Genomic DNA, 22692 nt, shown 5'->3' on the forward strand with positions numbered 1-22692 from the left:
TTCTTATATTACCTGTGCATACCTTGCTTGCGAATATCTTAAGCACAAATAACTCTATGATTAGAATAGCACATGCTATTCGACGGCTTCTATGGATTTTTCACAATTCTTGAATTCTTTTTATTTGCCTGTTAAGGCATTTTTGCGACTTTAGAAATAGATTTCGCCGAACTTCGAAAATCCGCTCTGTGAGAATCGTCGTGTGTAGGTAACTGAAAAGAAGGCTCACTGTTTTTTTTTTATTTTATAGTTGCCTCGGTACACATGGTTCGATCGCGAAATTGAAGCCGAGAAATAGCGTTGTCATGTCTGCTCAACTGAAATGTTCAGATTATAACCACGTTAGAATTATTGTTCACTAAAATTTGCTAACATTTGCCTTGGCAGTCTAGTTTAGATTGTCTCAAACTACATCAGATAGTGTTTGGAGAAACTATTACCGCAAATGTAAATGTGTTTTGCCGCATATATTAATCAGGAATATCTGAAATCTGTTGGCTAGCTTACAAGTTCCTCTGAGCAAACAGGTCTTCGCTACTGCTCGGCTTTAAGTCCGCAATATTAATTTGTGTCTCTAGTGAATAACATGAAAAGTTTACTGGGAAATCTTTTTATGTAGCCGTTTGCACAAAGATATTTTTACTGCAAGTGTTCCTGCTCTTCTAGTGTTCCGCCCATTCAGGCGGAACACTAGAATTCTGCCATTTAGGCTATCTCATTTTTTTTCGTTCTAACTAAGGAACACCCTCTGAACTTGGCGAATCTGGGATCCTCTTTCAGATGAACATGATTTTTGGAAGATCGTCTTGACTGCAATGCTTATAGAGATTGTTTCAGGAACGAGACATACTCGGAGCCTTTTTTGAAGTATCAAGCATAACTCGGAAATGTTCCTTACGCTTCAGTTATACAGACGTGGCTCTTATAGGTAACAATGGACTTTATGCACTGGCCGGAACTTCAAATGCAGGAGTGTAGTGATTGCGCAGTAAGGTAATGGGGGGGGGGGGGGGTCTTTCAAAAACACAGTGCTCGCGTGGCTATGTAGTCCAGAGCGCTGCTTAGCAATGATGGATTGGCCTGACTACGTTTGTTCTTATTACAAGCTCAGTAGCATGTTATTTCGTAGTCACAACTGTCCAGTAGGTCATGTTTTGCTGCAAACGGTTCACATGCCATGTTACCTTTGTTTGCGAAATTCGTACGATGGCAAGACAATAATTATGAGTTTGCAGAGGATTTATTTTTTCCAGTCGTGCGTATAAAAGCACACGTGCCATTTTTAGAGCTCCATCGTCGTGTCCTGCGCAGACGTCCGCGCGATGGCCCTCCTTTGGCTCTCTGCAATAGCAGTGAGCCTTTTAGGTATGTACCCGGAAAATTCGTTTCTAATCTAAGTATTACACAGCGGGCTGTAAAACTAAGCAAACCATCTGAACATAATTGTTTATTAAGGCAGAAGCCTTACATGTCTCACCGTTTAGTCGACCTTCAACGTCCTTGAGCGAAAACCGTGTCGTCCACGCGACATCGTACAAGCGAGTTAAAGGCAGTTAGAGCGGACCAAAGTGTGACTAGGCATGAGTGGAGGACTAAGCGAATTAAGAATGATGACAAAGCGAATTTAGAGGGATCAAGGTGAATTAAGAGTAATCAAATAAAATTAAAAGTAATCAAAAAATTTAAGAGGAATCAACGCGAATGAAGAAGAATCAAATCGAATAAGGAGGCATCAAAGAGAATTAAATTAATCAAAGCAATTTAAGATGGGTGACCGCACATCAATGCACTTAAAATATTTCTACAGTTTGCCTAACTCTAAAGTTAATAAGTACACTTCATACACCAACCGCGCTCTGTCTGATTGCTTATTACGTAATACGACCTAACCACCTAAACCACATGGTTCGTTCAAAGCCCACCGCCGTACACGAACCAGAATACAAGTTGGGCACAAGCACCCTCTAGCCAGGCGCCCGGCTTTCTTCTGAGGTGCTCGCTTGGGAGAAGTTCCGCCAGTCCCGTTGTCACATTTCTGGGATTAGTTTCGAACAACCTCGAAGCCTGCAAAGGTGGCATTGCTGTGGGTGTGGCTCAGACGGCGTTCTTGCGTCGGCGCATACAGCGGCAAGCTGCAGGGGAGCCGAACACATGACCAATCCAAGCGCTCATCGCAGCCTTGTTGGCCAACCGAACGCAGCGTTTCTAAAGAAAACAAGGTTTGGACCGCTCCCATGACAGCCGTTTCCTATGTGAAGTCCCCACCAGGTGCATTTAAATACACGTCCCAGTGCGCTTATTAGGTGGGGACGCCCTCTGATTTGGGACAAACGTCCCTTTCCAAGCGTTGAGGTCCCATGAAAACCGAGAACCTGGCCAGGAGCGCGCTTGTACCTATTTTACTGGTAGGTAGTTGGCGCCTGCTCTAGTCTGCTTTCCACAGAAGCAGTTGGTGCTCGACATGTGGTTAGACAAGGGGCGCCCAGAGACCACGCACATAATCCCTACAGACCCGCTTTCGAGATACGAACACGCAACTAGCCGAGCACCAGAGCGCAGGACATTCCTACTCATAAGAAAAGGCGATGGGTTTTCGACGGCACGGGGATTTTAACCCGGCACTTCGTGAATACGAGGTCGATGCTCTACTTCTAGGTCATCACTGCGGCCTACGTCTAAAAAAAATTGGTACGTTCCTGGAAATTTCACATGGAATTAGATGTATTATATATCTGACTTTAAAGTTATCTAGAATATTTCACCTCCTTAGACGTAACTTTCATAAAGCCCGAGAAAGTGTAAAAGAGCAGCTTTACAATACAAATATTCGCCCGATACTAGACTATGCTTGTGCGGCTTGGGACCATTAAAGTGGATATATTAAAAATAAACCTGCACACATCGAGATTTCATTTACCTAGCGTACACAATTACGGCGCGGGAGTTTACCTTAGATACACTACGTCCCTGTTTAACAAAGTAAAACTGTATCTGTTCAGCGTGGGATCACAAGTGCACATCAGAGCTCATTCAAACGATATTTGTGATGTTTTTAAAACCAAGTTAATTTTTGCACACTTCTCGAAAATTACGTAGAGAAAACTCACCGTTTTTATTAATCTCCGTATAACCTAATAACGTATGCATTATTGATCCTCTGATTGGGGTCCCCAGAAATGCGGGGAAGCTACTATTTTGTATTTTGCAGTCATACATTCGGAATCTAAAAATGCGTGCATAGATATCGGCATTCTCAACATGGTAATCTTGTGCAGCACGCGCTGTTTCCTAAACTCATCTGCAAGGAAATCTTGAACATAATTCTGATGAGCGTCTTATCGTAAATGAAGGCGCTGAGGCCCTCAACTTTCTGTACACGTCAAGCAATGATCGCGCGGATATTAACATTGTTCCCTTCGTCAACATAAAGCTGAATGGACACGACGTGCCGAATTGCTGATTCAGTCCCCAGACTGGTTTGACGTTGTTGAGCTGCCACAAGTCGTGTCACTAGGAGCTACATTGCAACGCCTTTTTGTGCGGTGTTATTCGGCACTCCTGTGCCACGTCACGCTCGTCCGCGGAAACTGTCAATTGTGTGACTCGGACTAAAACTTACTGACTGATTTGTAAGGCTTAGGGTCCCAAATCAACACTCCACACTGGAAGGCTCCCGAATAATTTTGGCCACATATTGTCTTTAAAGTGCACTTAAGCCTTGGTAAACGATCGTTTTTGCATTTCGCCCCATGCAAAAGTGACTGCCGAGGCCTGAAATTGAACCCGCGACCCCGTGATCCGCAACAGAACGCGGGCCAGCTAATACGACATCGTCATCGTGTACACACTTTGGCGAAATATGCATGGTAGTTGCAATAAGTGCAAGCGGACCTCACAATGATTTTACAGCTATAACCCATTGTAGCCTGCGCCTGTTTAATCGTCAGAAATTTAGCAAAAGCATAACTTTCTTCATACTTTTACTGTAATGGATAGGATGCTGTCTTTTACGGCGCCACGTAACTCGAGAATTTGAATAATATTATATTTATGTAATCGATCCGAACCGACAATTCAGATGCACTAAGAAGTTTTATCTGTAATGACGAATGCGATCAATAGGTGAGGTATCAAAATATGAGATATGAGGGCTAACAACGTTCCTGGAAACATAATGTAAATTTGTTCCCGCATCGAAGTTGCATAGAAATAAAGGTATGGCGGAAAGCTTGTCGTTCCCTCAGCTTACCGTAACAGACGGTATCGTGCCAGTTGTAGCTTACGCCAAGAAATGCATTAGTTATTTCACGAGTTAATTCTTTTAAATATTTTCTCCTGAGAAGGAACATTTAAATAACTAACAATGCCGAATCGCCAAAAGTACAAAAGATCAAAAGTCGAAAGGCTTTCTTTAAGACTGAAACTCAAGGCTGAGGAGTGTGGCTGCGATTGATTTTGTGCACAGTGGGAATGTAAAAAAAAAAAAAATAATGCGACAGTCACAATGAAAGCAAGCAGTAAGATGTCGGTACACGTGTACGTGCTTGTTTCCACTGTCATTTTCCAATGCTTTAATGATTCTTCATTTGATAGAGAAAAGGTTAAATTTACCCGCCATCTCAATTGTAAATATTAGTAACAGGTCGACTTGCGCATTTCATATTTATTTTTATTCTCTTTTTCCCCCGCTCTCCTCTGGAATCATTTAATCCCATTCTCTATCCCTATACAGAGTAGCATGCCAGCGGTTGTATACGTGCCGGCAAATGTCTTTGTTTTTCTAATAAAGAGTCTCTCTCTCTCTGGTCAGCCGCAAATCTTAACATTCGCTTTTTTTCTCTCTTTTTTTGCCATGGCCGTCAATAATCATACAATGGTAAAAGTGTTAGGTAAGAGGTGGACCTTTTATTGGGCGACCTTGTGGCCAGAAAAACAACCAACACTAGGAGCGCAACCAACGCCGCGAGCACGATTGTCAGTCGTCAAAATCTGACTCGCGGGTCAGACACTTCGGCTACTTACATGTCTCATCTTACATACCAGCGTAATCGTTGGTGCTCGCGTACGTTCCAGAATGTACACCACCATTCGCTTCGCGCACACCGCCTGATTAGGCAATGATTATTTCGCTATAGTTTAAGCAACAACATTCGAGAATGTTGCGATACCGGAAGGCGCGTCTTGCGCCGAGCGATAACTTTGTAACAATGGACAGTCCGTGAAAAAACGGTCACCAGTAAACCGTAAACAAGGTACAACTGCCAGCATATTCTCAGGGCAAGGGTCCAGCATGATTTGTGTCAACCACTGCCGTTAAAGTGACACGTAGCTGACGTTCACGCTGATATTCTTAGCAAAAAGCATGTGCTCCACGGCTGCGAGGAGGTCGCACCAATCACACTTGAGATAGCCGGCGCCTAGAACATGGAACAATCTACAGTATGCACGCATGCCACGTGACATCTAAGATCTCTTACAGACACCAAACATACAAGTTGTTATTGCGAAGAATAATGTTATGACACCACATATCCTCCTCAAAGGTGTCGTCTAGTTGTCAAGGTCTCAAAAAAAAAAAAAGAGAGGAAACAGTAACACGCGCTCAGCGTCTTCACGTCCAGTACATAGTGTCGACTTTCGCTTAAAGATGTTGTCGCAACTGTAAATCTCTTCGCTGCTCACTGAGGCTTTACATTATCTATGATTTTTTTCACAGCTCACCATGGACAGTCTCAGTGCATCGGCGGAAACTGTGGCAAAGGTACGTAACGAGTAACAACGGATACCATCCGATGTAATCACTCGCGCAATCGCGCACTGCACAAAGACTTTGACGATGTCTCCCTCTGAGTATATGCCTGAACATTTGTCTTGGCTTCTGCACTATTACTTCGCCGTTGTAAAAAAAATTAATCAGAGCAACAACCTACGAGGCGCTCGCCTCAGCAACGTGGCTAAAACAACACGTCGCACGATAAAGAGCTTTCCTACTCTGGAACGCGAAATATAGCTACTAAGTACGTCGCAACGGGGCACCGCTTTCAAACTTCTACACATTGTGATAACGTTTGAACTAATTTAAGTAAATAATAGGAACTGACTGTTTAGGTACCAACTAGTGGGAGCTATTGCTTGAAAACACCAGTCATTTCCGACAAGCTACCTCTACCTACTCTAGCGTGGTCGTCAGCTGTCGCATTCTCGGCTGCTTCAGTGATACTTCACTGGCGGTAGGGATAACGAGCAATCAACACCTTCTATATATTTCAATAATCCTGTACATGCATTTCAAAAACCAGCGGCACACCATAACAACTTAATTATTACTAGAGCAAACCTTACAAATTAATAACGTACACACTAAACAAATTACACCCTCGAGATTGGATTAGATATTGAAACATAATTTTAAGGGTGCTTAAAGGGTGTTATGTGTGAAACGTACATCTTTCAGAATTTAAGAGTGCTCTGTCACTTCAACATTTCAAGCAAGTAAAAAAGCGTACAGGTCTTTTTCAGAGAAGTTTCCGCCGCCATTTTTTGAGCACGTCATATGGTCATAGTAAGCTACTGCTGTCATACTGCTACTTCGTGAATATGGTGGTCATGATGGCGAAGTGGAGAGACATTTCCCGCGGAAAGGGCATTTTTAGGGCATTAGCATTCTTAGGCTATTTCACGCACATTCCGGAGGCTATGTTTTTACATATTTATGTGCCTATGTATGTATGTATGTGTTGTCACGGTACTATTCCTCAAGAGGAGCGCCGATGAAGAAGACAGCTTGTGATCTGGCGCGCGCTCTCGACCATATGGTTCAGCGCTTTATCGCCTTGGAAATATATTGTAAATACGTTTTCCTGATGTGTCTGCCTGCACGTATCATCTTGTTGGAAGTTCCGGGTATCGATCCCCGTATCTCTCTAACAATATGTATGTATGTATGTATGTATGTAGTATGTATGTATGTATGTATGTATGTATGTATGTATGTATGTATGTATGTATGTATGTATGTATGTATGTATGTATGTATGTATGTAACCGTTTTCTCGCCAACCTGGGACGCTGTGTAATCCATGGTCGAATGCTCAGAGCACCGGGCTGCTGTGTTGAGGCATCAAGATTCGAAACTAACCATCGCACCAACTTTAATCACCTGAGTATGTGGCAATGTGTACGTATGTTCCGCTCTTGAACGATCCTCTTTTACACCTAGATGGATCACTGTAGATACGGGAGTGGATATGTACCGCTATTCGATGAAACACTTTGACGCCAATTTGAAGCAGTGGGTACGTGTCAATCAGTCTTTCCTGATTTTCAGTGATCCTTCTTTACGGCAACTTAGTTTACTGGGTTTGTGCCAGTAGCTGTGTGTCGCTCTACAACGACAAAATACATCCTTTAAGTTTCTCGTATTGGACAAACGTCGTACGATTTTTTTTCAAGGACACCAACCCAACCCTTTAGCAGGCTGCGCCACAAATGCACTGGGTATGGTGCCGCTCTTCCATGAACACTTCGCCAACTTGAGTCACGGTACGTGTGCTACTGGGTGAGCGGTATGCGAGAGAGCAGTTCTCAGCGTACCCACGCACCGGCGCGCCACGTTTCTCATCTCGGAGGCCACACGTGGGTTTCTCGGAAGCGCCACTGGGTGGCGTAGCGTGTCCAGAAAGAAACGCGAGAGAGGAGGCCGGCTGCCGAATGACGCATTTCTCAGCGTTCGCACGCATCGGAGCGCCGTGCATTTCGGAGGCCATGCACAGGCTTCGATGCGGTGCCGCAAGATGGCGTGGAGTGCTCTTAGAGAACCGCGAAGGAGAACTCCCGCTGCAGTACACGCCTCATACCGAACACGTTTGTGACAATACGTTGTGTCACTATACTGATTTATTGCTAAGCGCATTAGCGTCAGTTCTGCCGAGTTTCGTCCGTGGTTGTAGCACAGCCGTAAAAGTTGGTCTGCATATTTTTACGATGTACACAAGCATTAAGCCTTGCATACGAGCAGTTGTCTTCGCGCTGAAGTAACATCAATGCCTACCGATGATCAGCGCGCGATGTAAGACCATCGTACCCTCCGTTCGCCACAATCATAGAAGTTTTATTGTCGCTTTGCGTTTCGAGTAAACCACATAAACTGTTATCCCTCGCTTTAAAGAAATAAAGGTGTAGCAGTGATAAAAAATGTCGTGCTTTAGCGGCTTGTTACGATGTTGACCACTTCTCAATCTCTACTATCCCTTAGTAGTAAAAAAAGTAATACTCGTTAGCAAGCACTCATTATCCTGTCAAACTTTATAATTCGATAACTGCATCACGATAGTGGCGATAATTTCATAACTTTCGCTTAGTGGTTACGTGGTGGCCTAAGGTGTTATATTATTGTTTGGTTGGATTGCCACGAGGGTGACCTTAATTTGCTTTGCAAGTAATCGTGGTATTTTTTTTAGTTTTGACTCGCTGCTACAATAGGAAAGATAAAATAAGGAATTAGTGAAGATAATGTGTGACATCAGTCTCTAAATGCAGGACGTCGTAGCACCGAGTTGAAAGGCTATAATTTCATTTCGCTCTTTAGTGTGGAGTTGTTAACTGAACGGAAACAAGGGGCCATTATTAGCTCAAATAAAACAACCTAATAATTTTAGCCTCTCAAATAATCACAACTTTGCGCGTAACCATGCAATCGTTGCGTTGTGCTTTAATAACGCGATTTTTGTGTCACAGCGATTCAAATATTCTCTCCTGAAGCAATCAGGCAATCCTGCTAACGCGCTGTCACTAACCGCTGCCTAGTTTGTCTAATTGAACTCATTAGGTGTTCGCCCATCGCGGCAAGAAAGAGACAGCGAAAAAACGAAAAAAAAATCCGAAATAAACCGATATGGATGTCTAATACTGGTGATGTAGAGTGCACATTATCTTGCTACTTAGACTCAGTTGTACAGGAATTCTGGCATTTTTATAAGCAGTGCAAGATTCGCAGAGGATGCGGCAATAACGCAGTTTTTACTACAATTCTTGCAGTGCAGGCGGAACGCCAGCCAAACACGCGCAAGAAACCCCAAGGAACTTCCGAAACGCACATTGTTTGGTTGAGTGCCAATCCCTCATTGAATTGCAGTTTGGACTTCTTTCAAGTAAAAAGAAACTTTCGGCGCATTTCGTGCAAAAATGCGGCATTGGAGGGCAATATGTAATTATTTCACTGAAGTCTGCTTTTTTTATTACTATAAAATCGGGGTAAATCGTTCACGCCAAAGCACTGCCGTGTAAATTTCGATACTGCCGCCGATCGCCTATCCAAACTAACGCGGCGACGGTGCTGTCACCTGTAGCTCAATCTCGTGGTGAATAATGGGTATAAAATTCGGCTGCTGTGTTGATGGAACCGATGTGCTGATTTTATCCCTCATGCGTATGGATCGTGCATCTCTATCCACCATCTCTTCGTCATCAGCGACAGACGAGCAGATGATGCGCTGCGGTCTACTAGCGCTGCCGAACCGATGAACTCTTTGTCTTTAACTGCGTAGATGTATAAAACATACATATCGTCTATATATATTCGCCTGTACAATAATGTATATAAAGGTCTATATAAAAGGCAAATAAACCGCATAAAATTATATCAGCATTCTGCAATTTAACATATCGTACAACCATGTCTCTGTCTCGTTAATTCCACCATCACGAGAATCCATCACGTATAATCACTAATTACAAACCTGTTTGCGAGAAAGAATATACTCGCATTACCGTCGCCAATCATATCCATAGTATGATTGTACCGACAATGTGCAACGAACAGCTACATCACGAACTTAAGCCAACAGTTTCACCTCAGATCGCTTTAGCCTACATGTTCGAATGCCCCCCACCATTTTCTATTATTGATAAACACAAACACTATAAATCGCAAACAACAGAGGGCACCCTTGTGGTACGGAACTTCTCACGTCAACGGGGGCCCCCAATGACTTATTCACGACTCACCAGATACGCCAAGGCCGCACCGTCTGCGATGATGGCGTCGATATTAACATGATCAAGGATCGCAAACAAAATCTCATGCGTAACACCATCAAAGGCTTTCTCCAGATGGATCATGGATAATAGCAACTGCAGTATGCATGGCTTCGCACCATTCCAATACAGACCTGATCGTGTATAGGTTAGCTATAATTGAACGCCCCTTGATGCCACATGTCTGGCGGGGATCAGCTATTATAACAGTATTCATTCTTCTAGCCAGTACCTTCTTTAATATCTTTTAATCGCAATTCGCCAATGATATTGGTCGGTAGTACGTAACTATTCTAAGTTTATCACTTCGTTCAGTTATTGGTATCACAACAGTGTGTGACCCGGCCAATGACGCGGCAACGCTCTGTTTGTATATACTTCTTCGAAAACAGCTTTCAACGAACGAGAGAGTTGTTCCTTTAAGGCCTTATACCAAGCCGCATTCAGTGCAGCTAGCCCGGGCGACTTATCATGGTTTAAATAATCTATTGCGTTTTCTACTTCTGCTTGGGTTATAGGTGCCTCTAGAGCTGTTATTGTCGCCTCCGAGAGACGAGGAATGCTTCCAACTCGTCCACATCAAGCTCCTGCTTCTCAGAAACATTTGTCTGAACCCTTGTAGATTGATTTGGCTAGCAGCAAACAGCCTTGAAAATTTTAGAAAGAACACCCGCCCGATGGCCTCTTTGTAAACTATTTCACATCCGTTTTCTTCTGCCACGGCGGCCGCATTTCGATGGGGGCGAAATGCGAAAATACCCGTGTACTTAGATTTAGGTGCACGTTAAAGAACCCCAGGGGGTCCAAATTTCTGGAGTCCCCCGCTACGGCGTGCAACATAATCAAATCGTGGTTTTGGCACGTAAATTCCATAATTCAATAATAAATTCGTTTTCTTCTATCACCTCGATGTTGTGAGACAGGTGGGTGCTTTTTCAAATCCAACCACCCCTTAAATTGGGTCTTTCCCCCAACCCGTGCCCTTGGACTGCCATGCACTAGTGCCCCCTCATATCGCTTATTTTCCGAGTACACCGCGGCTGAAACTTGCCTAGTTACTTTTCCATTTATCATATTGTTACAAGCACGGGGAAAAGGGCGTGCGAGAGCAGGAACAGCAGGCTACGAACAGCAGGAATGGCCGCTGCACAGTCGTCGTCTTTCTCTTCCTTCCCCCTTTTGATCCGCACGTCCCTTTTACGCGCTTGGACGCAACATACCTCTCCTCGCAGAGAAAGCCCACTGGGCGAGTCAACTGGCTTGTCGTGGTGTGCATGATTTCAACCTCGTGACATGCGCGACTTGCGTCCTAGCAGAGCGTCGACCATTGTTCGTGAGGCGCGCGCTGATTTTGTCGATGACAACATACGGTCCATCGTAGTTTGCCAGCAGCTTTTGGTACAAGCCACGCTTCCTTGTGGGAGTCCAAAGCCAAACGAGATCACAATGGTGATATGTAACAGGCCGAGGTCGTGCGTCGTAGCGTGCTTTGGAGTTTTCTTGCGATGCCAAAGTCCGCAGACGCGCAAGTCGCCGAGCCTCTTCAGCAAGGCATAGCGTATCGGCGACCGCAGGATTGTCCTGGTGGTAAAAGGGGAGGACAGTGTCCAGCGTATACCGAGGTGGGCGAGCATATAGAAGGAAGAAGGGGCTGTAACCGGTTGTCTCATGTTTGGCGGTGTTGTATGCGTAAGTAATAAACGGTAGAACTTCATCCCAATTCTTACGATCGGACGCAACACACATGGTAAGCATATTCGTGATCGTTCGATTAGTGCGCTCAGTCAGGCTGTTCGTTTGCGGATGATACGGCGTCGAATGCCTGAGGTGCGAGTCACGTAAACGTAGAAGCTCTTCCGCGATATCCGCTGTGAATTGACGTCACCGGTCGCTTATAATAACACAGGGCGGTCCATGTCGCAGAACAATAACGTGAAGTAAGAAGAGCGACATTTCGGTGGCAGTGGTTGATGGTATAGCCGCCATCTCGCAGTAGCGCGTGAAATAGTCAGTGCAGACAATTATCCAGCGGTTCCTCTTGGATGACGCAGGAAAAGGTCCTAACAGATCAATTACAACTTGCTGAAAGGGCAAGCTGGGTCGCGAAGGTTCACGAGCCAGCACAGGGAATAGTGGTCTGTGACGACTAGGAATGGGTGTCTGTACAAGTAAGAGCGATATCACTGAACCGCAAAGATTACAGCGAGGACTTCTTACTCTGTCACCCTGTAATTGCGTTCAGGTTTGCTTAATGAGCGGCTTGCATAAGCAATCACGTGCTGACGGTCGTCATAGCGTTGGACCAAGACGGCACACAGACCAACGCCACTAGCATCTGCGTGGATTTCTGTCGGCGCAGTTGGATTCAAGTGGCGAAGGTTAGGTCGGGAGGTCAGCAGGAACTTCAACTGACGAAATGCAGAATCGCACTCTGGTGTCCACTCAAACCGTGCGTCTTTATGTAGCAGATTTGTCAGAGGATAGGCGACGTCAGCAAAACCAGGAATAAATCGGCGAAAGTAAGAGCAAAGACCCAGAAAACTACGAAGTTGCTTCACTGACTGCGGTGCACTGAATGCCTCAACAGCTGCCGTCTTGAGGGGATCAGGCCGGATACCGTTTTCGTCAACAAGATGACCCAGCGCAAGGGTTTCACGGCCACCTAAGTTACATTTCTTGGAGTTCAGAACCAGGTCAGCGTTTTTGATGCACAAGAGGACAATATCCAGGCGCGTGTTGTGCTCATTGAATGTGCGCCCGAAGATATAACAACGTCGTCAATATAGCAACTACAGATGTTCCACTTTAACCCACGCAGAATGGTGTCCATGAACCTTTCAAAGGTTGATGGAGCGTTACACAACCGAAATGGCATAACATTGAATTCGAATAATCCATCCGGGGTTATGAAGGCTGTTTTCTTCTTGTCTGCCGGGTGCATCGGGATTTGCCAATATCCTGAGCGTAGGTCCACTGAAGAGAAATAAGAGGCCGAATGAAGGCAATCAATTGCATCATCAATCCGGGGCAGCGGATAGACATCCTTCTTAGTTACGGCGTTTCATCTTCGATGATCAGCGCAAAATCTCCAGTTACCGTTACCGTCTTTCTTTCTGACGAGTATGACCCGAGCTGTCCAAGGACTTGGGGACTCTTTTATATCCCATTTTTCATCATGTCACTCACTTGTTCCCTGATTATCTGGCGCTCGTTAGGCGAGACGCGATAAGGCTTTTGCCTGATCGGGCGCGCAGATCTCGTATCGATAGTATGGTGTGTTCGAGACTCGGGAATCGATAACACTTTGTGCGGCTGCGCAAAGTCAAACACTGACAGATGCTTAGAAAGCGTATCCACCAAGGTAGGGCGCTCCCTTGTGCTGAACGACTTGTTTGTCATTGACAGAAACTTTTTTTTCCGAGACGTGGCGAAGGTTAGTGGGTTCACACGGCGGGTCTGTTAGTGCGGCTGCAGACGAAGACGTGTATTCTGTAAAGTAGGCGAGTTTCAAGCCATCGGGAAGCAAGACGGGTTCTGCCGAGCAATTGGTCGTCCACAAGCCAGCACGCCCGTTGCCGATGGATACCACATATTGAGGGACAAAAACGTTCTTCGTCACATAATTTAGATGTATTGACTCTACGGATCCATCGCAACTGTCTGGAACTTCACCGCGACATGCAACCGGCACGCCCAAAGAGGTGGACGCAGGCACAACAGTATCTGCCGATACAGAAAGTTCACCTTGACTGCAAGTCCCCTCTAAGAGCACGGAAGAAACATGGCCATCGACGAAAACTTGCCCCGTGCGACAATCGGCGGTTGCACCACACTCTCGCAAAAAGTCGATGCCAAAAATCTTTTCCCGCGTCGATCGGGGAATAACTACAAACTCCGTCGCGAAAACTCCACCAGCCAAGGATACTTCAGCTGTACACACACAAGCAGGGCGCAACGACTCGCCGCTCACTCCACAAAACGTTGCAACCTGGTCCCACCGAAATGCAACTTTGCGCCCCAACCGACCTTTAAAACCGAAACTTATTACGGATACAGTTGCTCCGGTATCCACTAACTCCATTGTAGAAACAACATCAGCAAGTACATGCACTTTGTCCTTAATCATAGCAACTGCAGGGGGCATTTCTGACGATAGCACGTGTCGAGCAACCTCAACGCCATCTGCCGCGCTAGCTAGTTTTCTGGTTGCGAAGGTAAGGTGGAGCGGCGCACTGGCGATGTATGTAGATTGACGTAAAATAGGTGCACGAGAGGATGGTGGTGGCGTCAAACTCCTGTCAGTAATCGCCTCTGCCATTCGCCTCGGCGATTCTCTGCCAGTAATCGTCGTCGGGAGGAGCGCCAGCTGACCAAGAGGTGGTGTACGGCTGTTGAGTTGTCCTCACATGAAGTGTGGTCTTCGTTGAATCCTGGATAGACCAGTCCACGTTGTTGGGCGACGATTACAAAACCTCACTATGTGGCCCGCGACACCGCAATGGAAACACAGCGGCAGAGGCCGCAAATTTCGATGTTCCTCCATGTAGTCACGCATGTTGCTCTCGACTGTATAGCCAGCAGGTGGGTCTCATTCATCATGTCTAGGCATCGACCGCCGGGAGGCATGCGTGTGACGAGGGCGTTGGTCGTAGTCATAATCTTCATAGCTCATGGTCCCTCTCGTTTGTGGGGTAGAGCTATACTCAATGGTCACTGCGTGAACCGTCGGTTGCCATGCGGTCGAAACGGCCGTGTTTCTCATCTCGTGTGGTGAATACGCACCAGTGATGCCGGGTGTGTGATGGCACATCACGATGGAGCAACTCTTCGCGAACAATCTGCCGTATTGTTGATGGAAGGTCAACACACGAGCTCGGCTCTACACTTGCCACCATTCTGACACTAGCCAGGCGACCAAACTTCGGTATTATTCGTCGCATCTTCAGCGTCTTAAAGGTCCCGCAGTCCTGCAGAATCCAAGTTTCCTTTGCCGATCAAAAAATTGTAGACGTCTTCGGCTATCTTCTTGCAACAAACGTCCAACTTTGTCATCTTCAGACATTTGAGAGTTGACTATTTTACACAGTTTTCGCACTTCTTCAATGTAAGTCGTACAGGTTTCGTCGGGAACCTGAGCCCTTTGCGAAAGCGTCTGTTCAGCGCGTTTCTTTTTTGCACTAAAATCTCAAAACACGCTTTGAGCTCCTCGACGAAAAGCTCCGATGAAGTGAGCGTGTCTTCGTGATTCTCATACCAGACGAGCGCTGTGTCGGTAAGGGAAAACAACATTGGACAACCGTGCGGTCGAGTTCCAACCATTAGACCGGCTCACCCTTCGGTAGTTCGTGAGCCACTCGTCGACATCTTCTCTGGCTTTTCCTCCGAAAGTGAGTGGCACCCTGTAGTATTGCGACGGAACACCAGGTGCTGGCCTTGAAGCCGCGTCAGAGCCGTCGGTAATATGGCAAGCGTATTCAGGCATGTCAGGTGGGGGTGGCGGAAGTCCGGCAAGTCGACGGCTTCGGCGAAGTTGTAGCAGCGTAGGCTCCGTGGTTACGAGGTCTACCCCGCACCTCCACCAATTTGTTACAAGCACGGAGAAAAGGGGTTTACTTAGGCGTGCGAGAGCAGGAACAGCAGGCTACGAACAGCAGGAATGGTCGCTGCACAGTCGTCGTCTTTCTCTTCCTTCCTATTTTTGATACGCACGTCCCTCCTACGCGCTTGGGCGCAACAATATTGACCACAGCCTCAAAACTGTTCACGTCTTTACAACAATATTTGGGTTGATTTCGGCGTTTCGAAGGCCGATTATCGTGCACGTAACGTCCACTCTGGTCTAACCTTTTGTCCTGTAACGTGTTTAACGCCCAGAGCCACTTCTAAACGCCTCTTTCGCTAGAATAGAGGTCCCTCCATCGTGCTAGCGCTGATTGCCGTCGAAATGTGCTATGGCTCGTACATTCCTCCACTTGTTTGCGCAGAATTTCACCTAGCAAATTTGATCACGGGAAAGTATGCGTATATGAAAAGCAACCATGTGCCTATTCTAGCTACTGTACTCTGAAGTTAGCGGGAAGCTTTGCGGATGCAGTGGCGGAAGAAATTTCTCCTTACGGATCCGCCGTGTCTATGAGACGACAAACTGGAATGTTCGCGTGTGAGTATGACGTATAGATTCGGACGCTTCGCTTTTCTGAAGGTATCGCAAAGCAGTTTAGAATTACTTCAGCGAACATCGAAAAGGCTAGGGTAGTGATGGGATAATGGATACATCTGTAAAAATAAAACGTATTGTCCCTTTCCGTAGAACACCCACTGGGGGGAAATATTTAAAAAAAATTAACCAACCTGTCAGACTAACACCGCGAAGACTGATGAAACAGCGGAACTGGTGGTGTATACTAGATTTTATTTAACTTTAACTTAGTTTATACTTAGCAATAACTAGGATTATACTTAGCTTTGACTGTTGTTTTTACTTAGCTTTAACGTTTGCGTTCTCTTAGCGTTAAGGTGGCGGTTCCACTCCGGCGGCACCAGCCCCCCGTTTTCTATACTTTTGGAGCAACAGTGGCACCTCTTCTGCATAGGATATAAAGTTGTGGTATATACCATAAAAAAGATTAGTTCTTGTATATTCCAACTATATATAATATAAAGAACTTGATTATTGTGATTTAGAAATAAATGTTCAAGAACAAGCATGGGACACAATGTTTTTGCGAACTGTGTCTCAGCTGTGACCATATTTAGAAGAAACTACCGCATTTTCTGCATTGCGACTTGCTCTGTAGATTTAGGACGCATTTATCTATTTCATAGACGCAGAAAATTAATGTTGAATTTTTCCTTTTTGGATAATTTGCTTTTGAAGATTGACGAATATCGCAACTACTGTTGTAAACAGCCCGGCAACTACACGCTCAGGGAAGCTAGATTAGGCATAAATTATAGTTAAGGAATTTCCATTTAGGACGCAAGAATTCATTCATCTACCTTTATTAGTTTTCCTAATAAAGCGACCGAATTAGGCAATATTTATAATTCTGGTCCTACTTTTGCCCATTTTGCGGGAAGGTACTAAAGCTACGAAGCTGCGGTTTAGAACTAATAAAGGTACATGAATGAAATTTTGCATCCTTAATGTAAATTCCTTGAACTATAATTTACTCCAAATTTAGCTTCCTTGAGCGTGTAGTTGCACGGCTGCTTACAGCAGAAGTTGCGATATATGGCAATCTTCAAAAGCAAAATATCCAAAAAGGAAAAATTCAACAATAGTTTGCTGCGTGTAGGAAATGGATAATTACAGGTATGTCGATCCTAAAACTACAGAGCAAGTCGCAATGCAGTAAATGCGGTAGTTTCTTCTATATACGGTCACAACTGAGACACAGTTCGCAAAAATCATATATCTCATGCTTGTTCATGAACATTTATTTCTCATTCACATGAATCAATTTCTTTGTATTATATTTATATAGTTGGAATCTACAAGAATTAGGCTTTTTTATGGTATATACGACAACTTTATGCCTTAAGTAGAAGAGCCACCACGGTTGCTCCAAAAGTACTGAAAACGGATGGCTCGTGCCGCCGCAGTGGGACCGCCACCTTAACTTTGCTTTAACACCAATTTTAGCGTTGCCGAGACGCAGCTTCCCTCTCTGTAAACTCTGGATCTCCAACCCTCCTCCGTCACTTTGCTTCAGCAGCCCTTGCTCGGAATTCCGAATCTGTGCGCAGTCGTTGAAGCCACTCCCGAGTAGCATCACGACGCCGTTTACACCGCGCCTCTTCTTCTTCGAGAGACAGCTGCTTCTTCGTCCTAGCCATGCTCACGGCAGACTGACGCCGCCGCCAGTGCACGCTCTCTTCAGCTAAGGAGAACCCGGCACGTCATGGTTACGTCATAACTTCTCTCTATTAAGCTCTACCTCAACTACTGTTTGGCGCACACTCTCCCTCGATCTGTCCACCGCTACGCTCTCTTTAGCTCCACCCTCCGGCTGCTCAGTGCGCGCCTTCCTCCTCTCTCACCCTCGCGGCTCTCCGAATACCTGAACCCCGGCGCACGCTCCTCACCTAGTTGCGCCGATTCTTGGCGTACGCTCAGCACAGCTCAACGTCGACCTTAAACAGCTCGGCTGATAAAAAACGAAAAACGCCCTTTCGTGTGGATGCATTAGTTCCCTCAAGCACTCTTTTCTATGGGTGTACGGAGGTGAGCTATAGAAAGAAGAAAACAACCTTAAGGGTGCAAATATTCTAATGTGGTATGCTGCCTTGTACAAAGTAGGTATCTTTTTTACTCCACGAAAAAATTTCTCTTGTTAATGTCCCGATAACGAAAGGGGAGTAACTTAGAACTAAGCACGTGATTTCATTTTCTGCGCGTTTTCGGTAGGGGCATTTCCGACAAAGAGTGATAATGGGTGATTACCTGCAATACTAGAGAACGGTACTCTCTCTTTACCAATTGCTCTATGCCATTTAAGGGACGCAGAACAAACCTAAGAAAATATTAGTCTCATATGTTAAGCTTCTCATTTGCCATATAGGTATCGACGCCCAAAGCATCTGCTCGGGATTCACGTCATTTACAGTGATGCACGCAGAAACGGGGTCATTCTTTTGTTATGCTCAATCACTGTTTGGTGTGGTGGAGCGTTGACTGTGTTAGCAGCTGCAGGAGCTTCATTGTTGCGCTAGTATATCTTACTACGCAGTACTCATAATAGTCGCTCGGAATGCGCATTTACGTGCAAAGATATTCAAAAAGAATTACAAATTTACGATGCGGATCGTGAACTTGGACTAGGTAAATGTTTCCGTTTCATTTGTACTTCTTACCATTATGAAAAAGACAAGTGCAATGCAAGTTCACTTCTTTTAAGGTAAGCCACATTCACTCTCGAACTTGAGTAACTTGTGCTTCAAACGCAGGATCGGGATTTGATGGATCCTTAGGACTGGGTCCTGGAGGCTCAAGCCTTGCGATCGGCCCTGCAGGAGGTGGCTTCGGAGGAAGCATCGGTGCTAGCGGTGGAAGCTATGGTGGCATCAATGGCATGGGCGGTGGCTTTGCAGGAGGACGAATCCAACCTGGTCAATTGGAGGGAGTCTTCGAGTCAAGAACGCCTTTCCCTGAAGGCATATCTGGGGGCTCATTGGGAGACTCGGGCACCAGCGGTCTTACCGGGGAAGGAAGCCTAGCGGCGGCCCCGGAATTTAGAGGGCGCGTGGACGGCTTAGGAGGAGGTCTGTCAGCGGGAGTGAGCCACGGCGCGTTCGGGGGAATGACAGGAGGTTTGGGTGTCTCCGGAGGTGGGAACTCGGCTCTGCGCGGAGGAATGTCTGGAGGCGCGGGAGGTACTGGTGGCTTAGCTGGGGGAATGAATGCGGGGCAGCTTCCGGGGCTGTCGGGAGGCCGCGCTGAAGATGACGAAGGAAGTAGCGAAGAAAGCAAAGAAAGACCGCTTACTCTCGGTGAAAGACTGGCTCAAAGGCGAGAGGAGCGTCGGAGGCGGCGACTGCAGCGTCGTTTAGAGCGCCAACAGCGACGACGAGAAAGGTGGGGCTTGGCCGGTGCTGGCGCTGGTGCTGGTGCAGGTGCTGGTGCTGGTGCAGGCGCTGGCGCGGAAGGTGGTGCCGCTGCCGGCGCGGGAGGAAGAGCTGGGTTGGGTGGTCGCGCACGCACTAGAGGTCGCGGCAAACTTCGAGGACGTCTCCGCGGTGGCCTCAGCATCGGCCTTAACTTGAATGCGAAAGCAGGCGTAAGTGCAGAAACGGAAACCGAAGCTCAAGTGGAAGCAGAAGCACGTGCGGCCGCTCAAGCCGCTGCCGCAGCGCGTGCCGCGGCCCTAGCCCGCGCTAGAGCCCAAGGAGGTTTAGGGGCTGGCGCAATTGCTGGAGGCGCTGGCTACTATTAGGTGCCGCTTTCTAGTCACGTGTAATCACTACTGGTAAACCGGCTAAGTATAAACATCTCAGACCCTGAATGTGGGCTAGAAAATTTTACACCTCAACGTTTTTCGGGGGATAGTTCGGCCTCTCAGTGTCGATTTGGTTGCAAGTAAATAATGGGCGAAGATAGTAAAAACTTACATCCCGGTTTGCTTCTATGAGCAAGCGAATTATTAGGAATTACTTATTTGCTAACGAAGTCAGGGGCTTTTCCCACAATTTACAATATAATCCACAAGTGTCCTTACCCAACGAAGTCACGTAATTTCGCCAATAAACAAGGTGATGTAAAAATGTGCATCTCTTGTCTCTGTTTTATTGTTTAATGTTCACTAAAAGAAGACTCTCACCAGGTTACGTTAAATAGGCATATGGTTTTTGTGTTTCAACCCAATTCGATAGACATTCTGCCTAGCAACGCCGTGAGAACATTGCTGTTTAGCTGTTGTAAAATAATTTAGGAAAACGTTTTCTCTCAGTCGTAAACTGGAACAGTGTATAATGCCAGATTCAGCGATAAGAAAAGTATACACATCTGCACTTGCTGCAACAGTTAGCCGGTTAGTTGTGATCTAAGGTAAAATTTCCGTGCAAAGCAGTGGTAGCCACACACTCTCACTTTCTGCTTTTCTCCCTCACGCTCGCCTTCGCGTTCTAAAATTGATACGCATTCCCTCCCTTCCACGTTCTACGCTTAATTTTCCGACCTTCCTCCCTCAGCTGGCGAAAATATATCGTCAGCCTAATAATAAATTTTCGGCATTTAGAAGATGAGTTTACTTGTCCGAAGAGGGAAAACAGACTGCATATGATGGCAGTGCTAAACAATAATCATAAGTGAAACTTTTCATGGCGAAGGTCCCAAATGCCTCATCAGACGGTAGCCTTTAAAAGGCGGCGTGTGGTACAGAAGGTCATGTAAGCTCGCCTCGCACAGAGATGCGCTGGTGCCACTGTTCGGGCGTTCGTTGTCGTCTTCTTCCACAGCTTTCTCCGATGCCGCTCGTCATGCCAACGTTCCCATGCTGCCCTTAGCGCTCGTGCCACTGCTGTCGAGTTTATCTTCGTCTTCCAAAAAAGCTTAGTTAAATAAGCTACAGGTAATTGAGGCGCTTGAACCCACGACATTTGGTGGTAGTCACACCCTCGACCTTTCGTGGGAGTCGAACCCACGATCTTTGATGGGCGAAAACAAGTAATAAGAACTAACGACGCATTCGAATGAGAATGTTCAATAATTTAATTAATGTCTCTTGAGCGCGCAGGATTTCGCCTTCACACTTTTTGGCGTATTCCAAAGTGACTGTCATTTTTTTTTCTCATTCAAGTCCAGCGGAATAGGCTTCGAACAGGCGGCGGTCATCCCTCAGTCGTGCCCGGGAAACTTTAGGAACGTGACCACGTTGCTGGCCTGATAATCGTTGTTTACGTCTGTAGATTCGCTATATGAAGTACTCTACGGCGTTTTTGCACTTAGCTTTAAACGAGCCACTAAAGCATGCAGCAGTGAGCAATCACAGAGTTTATAATAAAGCCAGATAGCTTACTTTGCATCATCGACATAAAGAATGGGAAGAATGTTCAGGTATTTTCTGTTTCAGTGATGACCATAAAGGTTTTTTATATAATCACAGTAGCTCGCGGTCAATTTGGCGCAGAACAAAGATCCACAGTAGCAAAGGAGCAACCATCAATCTACCTTTCATAACAGTTTACGACCGGTGCTTGCCTCGTAGCGTTCCCCGTGTTGGCTTGTTAATAGTCATAATGCCAATCGCCAGCTTTTGCGTATCTGCCTCGACATGAGCGTTTACTGTGACGTAGATGCATATGCAGAACATTACGCAGTCGCGCATTACCTCTTTTCAATCAAATGTCACGGCACACTGGTACTCGTTAACCACAGTACAGGTAGGATGCTACTAGAAATAATATAAATATAGGAGTATAAATGACGTACTAATGAGAGCAAATATTGATGCAACGCTTACAGTAGTTTGTTTTAGGGGCGCAAGCAAGACGGTGCTACCGACTCCGACGCCACACGACACCACGCACCACGTTCTGGGTGCAGCCGAATACGTGAATTTCAACAAGTGGAGGAAAGGGCTGCTCTTGCAAACTATTCACACTAACGGATAGGATACGGCTCTTATGAAGGAATACCTGACGTACGTTGCACAGATAAAAGTTGGACCTCCGACACTATACAAAAAGTGTACTCAGCGTACGATCCAGTACCAACAACGGGGAACGATTGTCTGCGTGTTGTGCTGGAAGTGCGCAAATAAATGGTTGTCCATAGAAGAATAATTGTTATGTTGAAAGATTTAAAACTCAGCACTGCAAAGAAAATGCGTTTAGCTCTTAGATGAATGCGTTATGGGCAATTAGGAGCTTGAGTGCCCATTCCATGGCTTTTGATATCGTCGTCCTGCCGTGCTTCTTAACGAAGCTTTTACGACCTGTCGTACGTAGTTTATTCAAAGGATACGATTAGTCAGGGCTCGTACGTGCACGTAATTGCAGTGCACTGCGCATTTATTCATGTCGGTAAACCGAGAACTAATACTGGGTTGTATAAACCAATTTCCCAAGGTTTCCAGAAGTACCGAAATTCAAAAGGTATTTCCCTGCAAATTTTCTCAAAAACACGTAAAGAATAACAAAATATTCTCTACCGACTGC

The 22692-nt window shown here is 45.9% G+C and overlaps 1 protein-coding gene across 1 annotated transcript; it reads left to right on the plus strand.

Annotated features, from left to right (window-relative positions):
• The first annotated feature begins 1236 nt into the window (after nucleotides 1-1236).
• Nucleotides 1237-20301, plus strand: LOC119445660 (uncharacterized). Its single transcript, XM_037709933.2, has 3 exons — nucleotides 1237-1365; nucleotides 5717-5761; nucleotides 18985-20301. Exons 1-3 carry the CDS (start codon nucleotides 1323-1325, stop codon nucleotides 19968-19970), a joined length of 1074 nt encoding a protein of 357 aa, XP_037565861.1. The 5' UTR covers nucleotides 1237-1322; the 3' UTR covers nucleotides 19971-20301.
• Nucleotides 20302-22692: the final 2391 nt, after the last annotated feature.

This window comes from Dermacentor silvarum, chromosome 3, assembly GCF_013339745.2.
Source record: "Dermacentor silvarum isolate Dsil-2018 chromosome 3, BIME_Dsil_1.4, whole genome shotgun sequence".
NCBI lineage: Eukaryota > Metazoa > Arthropoda > Arachnida > Ixodida > Ixodidae > Dermacentor > Dermacentor silvarum.

Bases quoted from the DNA above. Each gene is read 5' to 3' on its own strand.
- LOC119445660 (XM_037709933.2), top strand. From the start codon at position 1,323: ATGGCCCTCCTTTGGCTCTCTGCAATAGCAGTGAGCCTTTTAG. The intron at 1,366-5,716 runs GTATGTACCCGG...TTTTTTTCACAG, and splicing joins AATAGCAGTGAGCCTTTTAG to CTCACCATGGACAGTCTCAG. The intron at 5,762-18,984 runs GTACGTAACGAG...CTTCAAACGCAG, and splicing joins CGGCGGAAACTGTGGCAAAG to GATCGGGATTTGATGGATCC.